This window comes from Abramis brama, assembly GCF_963993115.1.
Source record: "Abramis brama genome assembly, chromosome: 18".
In the NCBI taxonomy this organism is placed as follows: domain Eukaryota; kingdom Metazoa; phylum Chordata; class Actinopteri; order Cypriniformes; family Leuciscidae; genus Abramis; species Abramis brama.
In genome coordinates, this window is record NC_139980.1 from 17,996,471 (window position 1) to 18,009,927 (window position 13,457).

Consider the following 13,457-nt stretch of genomic DNA (forward strand, 5'->3'; position numbering starts at 1 on the left):
GTTTGGTGTGCAGAGATATAGAAAACGCCACGCAACAGAAACGCCAAGTAAATCTTTCTTTTGTACCAGTTATTATGACAACCTCTAACTGCACAAACAATCCCGGTCTTCCTTGAAGCCATAACGATGAGTTAGTTGTTATGAATACTTGTTTGATTAACCGCTACGGTGAGCTCGCCAGTAACCGGAAGTGCCTGACCGGAAGTCTCGCACAAAATACCGTCAACTGGCTGCGTCCGTATTTCCGTTAAAAATAAGGTGAATATTCACTCTGTCAACTCACCTAACATTCCTTGACAGTTTTCAGCATCCTCCACTCACTCTTGGCTTGTTCATCCACAACCTGGAATACGGGGGGAGTACTTTGGGTTTGGGCCGAATACCGAGCCCGGAGCCCTCTCCTCGGACAGCACGCCAAATATGCATTTATTCTATCTGACTTATTTGTAAGTGTGAACTCGTGAAATCTCAATTCTCCAGCGGCAGTCATCTTTGTTGTAAACAAATTCAACCCAAGCGCTCTTTGGTGACGTGGATGATTACGTTACTGTTGATCATCTGTCCATCATCGTATAAAGCCCGCCCTAACAATTTGATTGGTCCGAACAGCTCTGGTTCGAGCATAATTGCTCCACAACAGATCAACTCCAGACCGATTTTCCCGATCTAAAAATGTTGTGGGCGGGGCCTCAGTTTTCCTCACTTCAACATCGTGTTAAAGTTATGGTAGTTGTGTTCTGTGTTTATTAAAGTTATTCCTGATTGTTGGTTCTGCGTCACGCATTGTCTGTTGGATTATCTATACAGCTCAACTGTGAAATTAACAAATTTTTCGATAATAATAATAATAATTTAAATGTTTAATATATAATTTGCTAGAATATGTATTAAATAAAAACAAAAAATAAATAGAAATACAAAAGCAATTAACATTAATTAACATGAATTTCTTAATATTTTATGTTTCTCTATAAATATATTAACAATAATAATTGAAATGTTTAAAATATAATTTGCTGGAAATATGTATTCAATGAAACAAAAGTAAATAGAACTACAGAAGCAATTAGCTTACATTAACTTCCTATTATTGTATACTGTACTTTTCTCTATACAATAATCATAAAAATGTAAATGATTCAAAAAATAATTTGCTCAGACTTTCGAACCCACTTTATGTATTCAGCTGTAAACTAGTGGATAAGAAGAATACAGACAGAGCACAACCTGATCCTGGAACAGCCCTCCAGCTGTTAAACTCTTCATGAGTAGGAAGCAGAAAACCATATTCCGGTGCAATCCTATCTTTCCTCTTCTAGATAAATGTGTTGGTGATGCAGGAGGTGAGTAAAGGCTTCACGTATGTATCTTTGAAGATCTTAAAGTAGTGTGGAAATTCCCAAGATCAAATAACATGGAAAATGAGCAGGCTTTGTGTGAACAGGCCTAGAGTGTTTTTCTAATTCATCTGGGCTTTCTAACGCCCTCTGGTGTTTGAAATATAGAGGTGACCTATAACACAGCACTGAAATGCAAAAAAGTAAATGTATAACGACACCTTGTGGTTGACCATATGCACTACAAGTGTGCGATATTTGAAAAAATCAGACATACACAACCATGTAAATAATCTTACTGGGATGCAGAACTCCTGCGAGAGGTACTTCAGTACAGCAGCTTCCTGGCCCAGTAAGTTACTCCTGTGCATTAGATTACCCGGCAGCGACGTGTCAAACTCCTTCCTTACAACAGAGGCCACAGAATCCAAAATAAGGAGCCCCACTCGACAAGCAATTATGTCCTCCTCCAGACGCTCCAGTCTGTGTAACATCAGAGCAGCAATAAAACGCCCCACTAATGTGTGTTCACAAGATTAAAGGCAGGGTAGGTAGGAATGGTCTAAAAAACTTCTTTTTCAAATTTGTTTAAAATTTATGTACATATCAATACATAATTAAAATGTAAGTACTCTGAAAAAGAAAGTATAAAAATCGAGTGTCTGTAGACCTCTCAGGACTGTTTTAAAGACAGTTCATTATTTCCATTCACTCCCACCCCCTCCCTTCTGGGCTCCTTCCAAAGCCACGCCCCCAAAACACATGAACGCGCGACTCCAACCGCTGAGCTGAAGACGCATTATTTACCTGAGACAAGCAGAGAGGAAGGAGCACAGTGCATGTAGTGACATCATGTCAGAATCACATGTAATAAAAAAATCTAACGCTAATTGCTTATGAATATAAACAAATAAGATGTATTTTAGTACTCACTATCAAGCTAGCATATTGATATTGGTAAATTTAAAATATATATTTTTTGATTCGCTAACGAGCTAGTTATATAAGCTAAAAACAGGTTGCATTGATACACTTTTTTACATTACCATCAGTTATATTGTGATGAAGATGAATTTCGTGTAAGATTCATAACATATATGGTGTTCTGCATGTAGGGGTGGGAGATATTGACAAAAATGAATATCTCGATATTTTTTTCCAATATCTAGATATAGATATTCAGGCGATATTTTTGCCATCCTTCAAAGAAATGTGAGCAAACTGGCAAAGAAGGTCCAGTTGGTCTTTTGACTTGCTGCATTTGACCTATATTATTCTAGGCTATAGAAAAAACAATAAAGGAGCTAACTAAACAGAATCTGTGGCACCCCCTACTTTTTCCACTTACAAAAAAAAAAAAAAAAAAAAAAAACTTAACTAGGCACTTCTTGCAACAGTGATTATTAAATCAAACAACAATATTGTTGATGATCAATTCAAAGTAAAAAAAAATTAACATTTTCAAAACGGTATAAATCCATTCATTTTTCCCCCAAAACGCTATAAATCCATCTTTTTTTTTTTTTTTCTAAATTTATGGTTTGTCTTTTTAAAAAAGTTTTTGTCTTTTATTTTTCGTGTTTGCATTTATGAGGAAAAAACAATATTACTTGACAGTTCTCCATTATGGACGCGAGCGCTCTGAAAGCTGCACTGAGACTTTCAAACTTTAACAGAGACCTCAAAACAGAAAGCACAAAGCCTTTCTTTAAAACGAATTTCGTTTTGTATTAATTGTATCTTAATTTTAATATATTTTTTTTTCATTAATTCATTAATATTTTCATTCCTGCATTAAATACATAAAGTAAATATAGGCTATCAATCACAACATAAGGTGCTTGAACTGGAGATTATATCATCGTGAACCGAACCGTAGCCTCGCCTCACAGGCCTAAAAAATGTGGAATATATTTACAGAAATCTGGTTCTAAACAAAACCATCCAAAACAAAATAAAACTATGTAGCCTAAATGTGCATTTCTCCGGTGCATGCGTTCACTAGCCTACTGCGAAGATCGCGAGTCAAATATCGTCAACTTCATCTTTGCAGCCGACACAGAAATTAATAAACAATTAAAATGTCTTATTGCAATATTTTACACATTCATAATCATTACTTTTGCTGGTTCTTTGAGGCAGCTTTTTAGGTTTATGGCGTTTTGGAAAAGAGCTCTTCACGTACAAACACCGTTTCACCAAGGCACAGCAGCCCTTCAGCACATAAGAACAAAAAGAGAAAAAGCACGGACTTACTAATTACGAAACTTTGATGTGGTTGAACAGCTGAAACAGTCACAAATTCCTCTGCAACTCAAACATTCGAAGGAAGAGAACAGCATTACAGTTTTCAGCGCGTCCTCCTTTGATTGCTGTGTTGTGACTGGAAAAGTGCATGCAGGAGCACATGCGCAAAATGTAGGTTTGTAAAATGTCCTTTTGTAAAATAAAAATAATTTTAGGGCGAAGCAGAGGAGGTCGTGCAAGAGGCCGTGGCGTGCAACTAGGGTCCGAGGAAGTAGAGGCTGAGGACGGGGTGGTCGCTGGAAAGCTACGCCGATATTGACACGCGTTTTATTTCTTTGTTTATCCAAAGACTTTTTGTTCATTACCTTTTCTTGTACTGTCTTCTTTTTTTTGCCTTGTTTGCCTTCACTAACTGCATGCCGGTAATGTGAATTTTGATTGCTCTTTCTCTGCCATTGTTTTGCTATTCCTAGGTTCAGTGCCTCTCGAATTCCTCAAATCAAACGTGCGCGCGTCCGCGCGCAAGTGGGCAGATCCCGTGGCAAAAGGGTTGTTGCCATGGTTGCGAGAGAGAGTGACAGTCGCCTAAGCCAATCCTTTGATTCGTCCCGAATCGAAATAATGAGCTGTGTTTAATACAGATTAAACGGTCTAGAGTCACTTGATTTTTATACTCTTTTTTTCAGAGTACTTACATTTTAATTATGTATTGATATATATAGAAAGTTTTAACAAATTTGGATCTTTTTTTTTTTTTATAGTCCTACCTACCCTGCCTTTAAATACAGCCTGGCCTAGCATAAGAGACCATCATTATCTTGTAGTCAATTTTAAATTCAGGATTTGTATTCATTGCATTTACATTTTACTTCTACATTCATGCATTTAGCAGACGCTTTGATCCAAAGCGAATTCAGTTGCATTTATTATTCTATACACTACTGGTGAAAGGTTTGGAATAATTGCGATTTTATATTTTGGAAAGAAGTCTATATAGACTTATATATATTACTTACTATATACTATATAGACTATATAGGCTCACCAAGGTAGGATTTATTTTTATAGATTATTATATATTAAAATGTAATTTTGATGTAATTTCTTTTGCCACAGCCAGATCATCCTGTAGCCAAAGACTGGTTGTGCAATAATTCTAACCTTATTATAAAATATTTTGCTTGTTTGTTTTGTTTTTTTTTTGTTTTTTTTTTGTTTAAGCATTTCAAATATGTGGAAAAAAGTGTGTAAAAAATAATATTGACTTTAATTGACTTTTTTATTTAAAGACAGAAATAGTTTATTCAACAAAGTACTGTTTAGTAATAAAAAATTATAAAATGGTTTGTTTTTCCCACTGCTGTACCTGAAAACATGCAGAACCATGACTTCAAAAACGAGATATGTACTAAAAAAGTCATTTTTAATTAAAAAAATACTTATTTTAAATTGTAATATTTTTTGACAATATTACTGTTTTTACTGTATTTTTTTAGTTAAATGGTGAACATCAGAGACTTCTTTCAAAAACATAAAAAAAGCTATTATTTCATTTTGATTGGTAGTGTACATTTAATCACTTCATGGCATGCATTCCCTTAGAATCGAACCAAAGACATTGACATTGCAAGCTTCATGCTTTACTATTAAGAGCTACAGGAAACACCTAAAAGCACTGCATAGAAATTGAGCTGGAGTGAATCTCATGAATAAAAGGAAATAATGACAAGTGTCATTTTTAAATTAAAAACTATTATTTTAAAAGTACAGTAACTGGAACTAAATAGTATGTGTTTGGGAGGTGTTCTAACCTATTCAGGACATCCTGACAGGTCAATTCCCTGAAAAGATGAACACGAGATGCCATCTCCAGCAGACGCTCCTTCACCGAGAAGAATTCTGGGAATCTGGCCTGTGCCATTTCTATCAGTCTTAGAGAGGAAGATGGTTAGTTTAAGAGGAAACACAAAAAAGTGCAGATCAGAGAGAGCGTGCAAACGTTTTTAAACACCTTTCAGCTGAGAATGCCGACTCTGTGTCGATGTAGATGACTCCACTGTCCAGACCTCCCATGCTCTTCGGCAATGTAGCCAAAACGCTGAGCATAATACAGAACTGAGTCTTTCCACAGCCTGACGGGCCGGTCACCTGAAATCACAGACGGTGTCATTACTTAAAAGAGACAGTTTACTCAAATAAAATGACAGTAGGCGCATTTCCATTACAGATTTGCGCAAAACTCTTCCAATTTTTTCTTACGAAAACTATTGCGAAATGACGGTGTTTCCATTAACCAATGTTATGCGACTAAAACTTAATTTTTTCCTCTCGCAATAAGTCATTCCAAAAATCATAGCAACGAACGTTGGTAGGTTTATGTATCTCAGCCACCGCACTGGCCATTATTATTAATCAAAGGAGACGTAGGCCTATGTGTGTTATCCAGTCATTAATGGCAAGGAAAGACCCTTAGCCTATACTTAAGAGCGGCACATATGAGGTGTTTCTAGGTGTTTCTCACTCATGTCATTTCTGCTTCGAGGTCTTGATTGTGGCATTTCTTTGAAGTTTAGAATCCAGTGTTCCTGTAATTCTTCTGTCTATTATGAATTTAATAAAGAACTCTATCTCGTATTCTGTCCAAACATACCGCGTCATCTACGTCAGGTGACCTGTAAATGCGCAAAAACTGTTAGCCTGAAAAACCACCTCATGCGAGCGAATGTTTTTGCGAAAGTGACGTGTTTCCATTGGGCGTATTTTCATTTTGCAATTTCAATTTGCGCAATTTGAAGGGTAATAGAAACGTGGCTAGTGACAATCACCATTATTTATAGTACTCACTTTCATGTCAAAATCAAAATGTGAACTGGCATTTTAATCTGTACCCTAATGAACTGAACTAACATTTTTATTTAAGAACCAGAATTCACCCAGTCTTGGAAAACCTGGATATATATATATATATGAGGTATTTTTTAGACCTGGAACAGTCATGGAAATTGATCAAATGTACAAACTTATTGATTAAATGTACAAAAATATATGTGTGTGTGTATGTATGTATGTATGTATGTATGTATGTATGTATGTATGTATATATATTTATATATATATATATATATATATATATATATATATATATATATATATATATATATATATATATATATATATATATATATATATATATATGTATGTATGTATGTATGTATGTATGCATGTATGTATGTGTATATATATATATATATATATATATACACACACACATACACATACACATACATACATACATACATACACATATATATATAACTCAGTGCCTTCACGCAGTTAATTAATAAACCATCAGTTTGTTATATAGGCCTTTTTCATGCTATAGCCGCTATTCAGATGGTTTTAAATAGTTTAAAAGCGTCCGATAAATATCAGCGGCCGATACATCGGTGCATCTCTAGTTATGACTTTTCCCAACTATTTCTACTAGCAAGTTAGCCTGGAAGTCCAGACCCAAATCCGAAAGATTAAGGGTCTGGCATTGAGTAATGAAAATCGGCAAACTCGAGGGGCGGCACCAAGCATGCATTTGAAAATCTCACTGCACGCAATTGGATAACACTATGACCAATCACAACAATACACGGGGTGATGTATCCAGAGCCCCATACGCTTAGCTACCAGCGGAGCTAACTGGTAGATTAGACTCTTGCCGTATCCGGTCGGCAAAAAAGTAAAAACGTCCTTCTTGCAAAGGAACGATTTGAGCGCCGTCTTCTGTTCCTCTTTTAGATAAAAAGCCAAGTCTAACTCATTCATTGCAGCGGCCAAAGCCGTTTCAAACAACTGGTGTTCATCCATAGTCAAACAACTGGTGTTCATCCATAGCCATCTTGCAATGTTTAATAATGACTTCGATGTCGCAGCGCTGTTGGCAATCTTTTTAGTTCGCCTCTGGCCCGCCTATATCAGATACACCGATGTGATTGGTGCAGCTCAGTTACAAGAGCATAGTTAATGAGCATCATAACTCAATGCCAGAGTGACTCGCTGAGCAAATTCAAATTGTGCTCTCGTGAGAACTCTAGATTTCCGGGGTACTAGTAAGTCATAATTTCAACATTTTACATCATAGTTTCGACTTTTCTGATTATGACTTAAACCGGATGCACACTGTACGATTTATAAAAGTCCTTTATGACTGTTTATTGTCAGAAACTAACATGAATGTACTAACATGATCCCCACTGTAATCCATGTCACACTGTAGGATCACAGATGTAATAAATGTCAGACTGTACGGCAGTCAAGACGCATTAAAAACGGACGCACGCAAGAAAACCCATACAGAGTTTTAAATCATTAATCCGTGACACGTTCAGTGACTCTGAGCTGCATTTACATGTGGGATAGAAATGGTAGCTAGAAAACAAAAACAATCTCCAGCGTTCATTTTGATCATGGCTTTTCTTGAAAAGAAAACTGGGGGGAAAAAACTAAGATGTGTGTGTATAGCAAGTGGCAGTTTGTTGTTGTCTCACTAATCGCGTCTTCAGGTTCTGCGCTCCTGTTGTTTTTTTATTTGATGGTTGTAGGAGAAGCCACACTGTAGGACTGTGCCTTAAAATTTCTGACACTGCCAGAGTCTCGTCTGAGGTCAAATTTGATCGCAATGGTCATTAATCAATCTGCTGTCGGCGAACATGTCAAACTAGTGATCAAAGACTGCAAGATATCTTTTAGGATCCAAAAAATTTGTCTCAGACGGCCAAATAATGGCCATAATCGCACAGAGCACACTAGGATTATAACTTTTTGACCATTCCTGTATCATAAATCGATGAACTTTTGCTTAAAAACAATGAAAGAGGAAATTTACATAGAGTCAGAAAATTATGGAAGAATAAATTTAACTGGAAAATTCAATTTGTTCTTCCATAATTTTGCAATCTGCAACTTCTATTAAAATTACCACCATTCGCTCCTTGCTTCCTTTCTGCTCCAAGAAACTGGTACTTCTTCTTCTTCTATGTGACTGCTGAGATCTCACAAGATTATTGGTCCAGATAACCTTGTTCTTTTGTAAGGTAGTGTCACTTATCTTGTGCAACATTATATATAGCTATTGAAACAAATATCAAACAGTATCAAGTTGAGTTTGCCCTCTCTCTCTCTCTCTCTCTCTCTCTCTCTCTCTCAGTCCCTGTCTCCTATATACCGAGATTTTGAATGTTCTAGAAAATTCCAGAAAGTTCTAAACCAGGGGTCTCCAACACGTCGCTTGCGAGCTACCAGTAGCTCGTGGTCTGATTGGAGGTAGCTCGCCAAGGGCCGTTCACATATCGTGTCTTTTGTGCGCTCAAGTTCGTTATTTCAAATAATTGAATAATTCCAGGCGCAGCCAGTCAACATGAAGGATGCAGGTGTTTTTTTCTTCTCCGTAAATAAATCTGGTGGCAGAGCTTAGCAACAGCAAGCGTTTTTCGGTAGTGGAAATCCATTAGCTATTAAAACTTCTTTGTGGAGAGCGCACGGTGTGGAACCTTGCATAGCAACGACAGACGCCACAGGAAAATTGGACCGAATTTTACTATTAATAATAAAAGATAAGCTAATGTGCATTGTAAATGTCAGTAATTTATCTTTTTTGACTCATTATTTTTATAAAAATGATTTAAAGGCTGAAATATGCAAGGTTTATCTTTTTATAAAAACTTTTTTTTGTCAAAACTTTATTTGAACTTGTACATGTTAGTAGATAACATGTTGCAAGACACTCCTTTAAAATCTGGCCATCATTTTTAATGTTATTATTTTAATGTTGATGCTAAGTTTATTTGTTATTTGCTGGTTTTCGACATAAAACTTGGTGAATTGATTTTATTAGTATTAGTACTTTTTGAACAGGATTCTGTGATAACCGTGATCATTTTGGTCACTATAATCATGAAATGAAATTTTCAGGCCATTTCATCTCTAGTTATCATGCACTATAAAATCAACTATAATTATGTGTTTTTACAGTATAATATGCAAAGTACAATTTTCTATACTTTTTTTAAATCTCTTATTCTGTTCTTTTCTGACATTTAAGGGTGACATAGGCCTACAAAAACTATTTTAGGTCTAAAACAGTTTGGATAGTTGTTAATATGAGAGTTATGAGACATTATTTAAGAGATTTAAGTATTGTATTACATGAGTAGCTCTCGTCCACTTTTATTTTTAAAAAGAAATGAAATGAAAAATGAAAAAAGGTTGGAGATCCCTGTTCTAAACAGTTCTAGGAAGTTTTAGGAAGGGCTACTTACTTATAAGCAGTAACATTTGTTATGTGGTTGTTCCAATTGTTTATCTGAGGTGACTTTTTTTAAACTTAGAGGAATCAGGGCCTTTTTCATTGTTATTAAGCAAAAGTTAATCGATTTATTAAACAGGAAAGCTTTTATTTGAAAAATAGTCAAACAGTTTTAACCCATAGTGTGCACCCGGCTTCATATGTCATAATTTCGACTGTTTATCTCATAATAATGATTTACAAGAGATTTTCATTTCCTTATGTGGTAAAAAAAAAGGATTCAACAGCATGAGGGGGAGTAAATGGCAAAATGTCATTTTAGAATGCTACAAAAGCAGACCACTGTACCTCAGTGAGAGCACCCCGTGGCAGACCTCCCTGCAGTAACCTGTCCAGGACAGGAAGTGATGTGGAGAAACACAGCTCTCCCTTTTTCCTCCATAAATCCAGTGCCTGCCATCAAAAACAAAACAACATTACTAATGAAAGGCTTCGCGCGATAAGTCAACAGGACCTGATGGGGTGTGTGAGTGACTTACGGTTCTCACGGTCGGTGAACAAGCTTTACTGACCAGACGCAGGAGCTCCAGAGCAGCGGGATAGCTGAGTCCGGCCAGCCGCATGAGCTCCACGGGAGTGACGGACAGAACATCCTTACACAAGGCAGAGTTACACAAGTCTTCACTGATCGACGGTTCCTCAAACAGCTGCCATTAATATGATAAAAGAGCAGGTCAGGATGGTTGAACTCTTTTACCTGGCAAGTTTCCACCTGATGCCGCTTGAGTCGCTCGCAGAGAACAGCTGAGACGCCCGTCCTCCGTAACTTCTTACTTGCCATTGACACACACACACACAAAACCTTAAAAGAGTTATGCGATCGTGATATAACTATGCTAGGCTAAATTACAACCTTCGGTAACGACTGCACACATGATACAGACAGCTTTAGGTTTTGGTTTAATAAAAAACAATAAATAAATAAAAAACACCGTTATAAGTTTTGCAAAGCGCGCCCGGAAACAAACAGAAAAACACAGCGCATGTGCATTGTGGGTAATGCAGTTTATTATACTAATATGGAAAAACTTAGTAATATGATAAAAGAAGCAAGATTTGAAATTGAAAGGGCTTATAAACGAAAATGTAAATCTGGACAAACTAAAATAGTAAATATTCTGGCATATACTGTAGAGAAGTATACATTTGCTGTCTTATTTCTACTTTGCCTCAACAAAAATTAACCATGGTTTTATCATAGAAAAAGTGTAGTAAACATGCTTTTTGGCGGATTGATTACCATTTGTATAACCACAGTTTTACTACAAATACCATGGTTAAACTATGGTTAGTGTAGCAAAATGTGGTTAATTTGTGGTTACCATGGTTTAACTACAATAACCACAGTTTGTTGGTTTTATTTGTAGTAAAAATCATGGTTAATTTTCATAAGGGTTAAGGTATTTTAAACTCCAAAATATTTTCAGAAAATAATGAAGAACTAAGGTAAATGAGGGTTTACATGTCTTCCATTTACATGTGTGATATTTATCATATCATAAATTTATGATGACACAAATAATTTTCAGTGGGCAATGCAATGAACATGAAGTATTGTTATGAACAATAACACAATTATTTGATTATTGATCATGACACTGAAAGAATTATGTTGATTAAACATTGATAGGGGATGCCATGAGCAATAATGATGATGTTGTATTATAACTAAAGAATGTAATGGTTAACTGCTGAAAATAAATCATAATCATATTTACCATATTGTTTGTTTTGGCTTTATTAAATGCTTTCCTCTTGAATCTCTTTAATGTTTTGATAACCTTGGTGATCCTCCCAAGTTATTTTTGTCATGCCTCGCTGTCAACTCTGCCCTCTTGACGTCAGCACGATGGAGGTCTTTTTATGATTTCCTCATTTTAATAATCTTGGGAATTTTCTTGAGAAGAGACTTAATTTACACCTGCATGGAGGAGAAGGTGTGGTAACAAGATTCAACCAATTTCAGAGTCTACACAAAGAGAAGAGACAGAAAACTGTCAGAAGATCTAAATATTAAAAGTTTAGGTTTTAAGTACAATCAACTTAATTTAGCCTACATTAAACTGACTTTTTTTAAAAAAAAGTTGAATCTTGTATAAAAAGTTGAAAATTGCTTTACATATGTTGTCATAACTCTCAGAAAAAAAGGTACAAAAGCTGTCACGGGCGGTATGTGTACCTAAAGTACCCCAAAGTATATTGGTACCAAAAGTAGTAGTTTTATTTTTTTTTTTTGAGAGAGAGAGAGAGAGAGAGAGAGAGAGAGAGAGAGAGAGAGAATAGAGTTCCAAAAATGTGAGGGGATGAGATGACAAATTTAAAGCATTTCCCACAATTTTTTTAACATGATAAATGTATGGGAATCACAGTACCAATCCATAAAAATAGTTTAGAGTCATTATGGCTTTTGAAAATAAAGATTCTTTTTTTTAGAGTGCATAATAGTCTCCAAATCAGATGACCAAGTCTTTGAGGAGATCATTGTGAAAAAGTCAGCACCAGGAATATTTTTAACATGCAAAATCAAATCAAACTGCCTCAAATACCCTTTTAAATGGAAAGACATGCCCTGGAGAAACTCTCTGACCCGTCACAGACGTTTGAGCCACAAGTATTTGAGAATGCTCTCATATGGCATCTGACGGCCGGTGTGAAGTTTGACTGGGACACACAGGAGACCCATGTATGGACAAAGTATCGAGCCTGTCTTTCACTATCTCTGTACCTGATAGAGATAAGCAGCCTGTCTGTCCATGACACTTGGCAAAAGATCCACCGCAGGGTCTGGTTAAAATAGACTGAGAGGAATTACTGCAGATAAATCTGGCTGATATAAATATATATAATATATCATTATAATATAAAATACTTAATATATTATAAGTAAAATATTTAATGCAACAGAACTCAAAACATAATTTTGTCAATTGTTAATTATATATAAATACCCTGTGGGGGAAACTGTTTGAAATACAGAAACATGCAGGACTTTTATAAAGCTTAAACATTCACAACTAAATCAATCCTTCCGAACCGATGTTTAAAGGTTTTTGTGCTCAACAACATGATCCACCTGTTTCTGTCTACAGTAAATGGCCCTTGTTCGTTGTTATCAGTTCCTTCATTTACTGATTTACTTTATTTGTTCACTTGTTATTCTAGTTCTGTAAACAGCACTGTAATGGCACACAAGGGTCAAAATGGATACATGCAAACAGTTTGAAAAATGTCAGTGGCATTCTCTTCATTTGTATCTCACACATACGCCATACTCTTTCTCTTGCTTTCTCTTTTATAAGCGGGTCAAAAGTGATTTATTCATTCAGTCTTTTAAGTCCCCATGAAGACAATATTGAAGTTTTTTGGCTTTTAGTATGAATATGTTAGCCTTATATCTATAAGCTAGTGTGCTCCAAAACAATGACAAAATTGCACATTTAGAAGATATAAGCGTTCAAAACGTATAGTCTCTCACTTCCGCCAAAATGGATCAATGATTTTGATGACATCACTCTGCA

The 13,457-nt window shown here is 35.8% G+C and overlaps 1 protein-coding gene across 2 annotated transcripts in view; it reads right to left on the bottom strand.

The window, feature by feature from the left end:
- rad51b (RAD51 paralog B) overlaps window positions 1-11,469 on the bottom strand; it is a 55,595-nt gene extending 44,126 nt beyond the window's left edge. Inside the window, exons 1-6 of one of the 2 annotated variants that reach the window (XM_084091070.1) lie at window positions 10,637-11,469; window positions 10,419-10,532; window positions 10,228-10,332; window positions 5,596-5,732; window positions 5,396-5,515; window positions 1,637-1,742 (exon numbers count right to left, since the gene is read on the bottom strand). In XM_084091070.1, coding sequence (XP_083947196.1) covers window positions 1,637-1,742; window positions 5,396-5,515; window positions 5,596-5,732; window positions 10,228-10,332; window positions 10,419-10,532; window positions 10,637-10,720 — 666 coding nt within the window. In that variant the 5' untranslated portion in view covers window positions 10,721-11,469. Of the gene's footprint in view, window positions 1-1,636; window positions 1,821-5,395; window positions 5,516-5,595; window positions 5,733-10,227; window positions 10,333-10,418; window positions 10,533-10,636 lie in introns of both variants that reach the window. The other variant, XM_084091069.1, reaches the window with a different exon arrangement.
- Window positions 11,470-13,457: the final 1,988 nt, after the last annotated feature.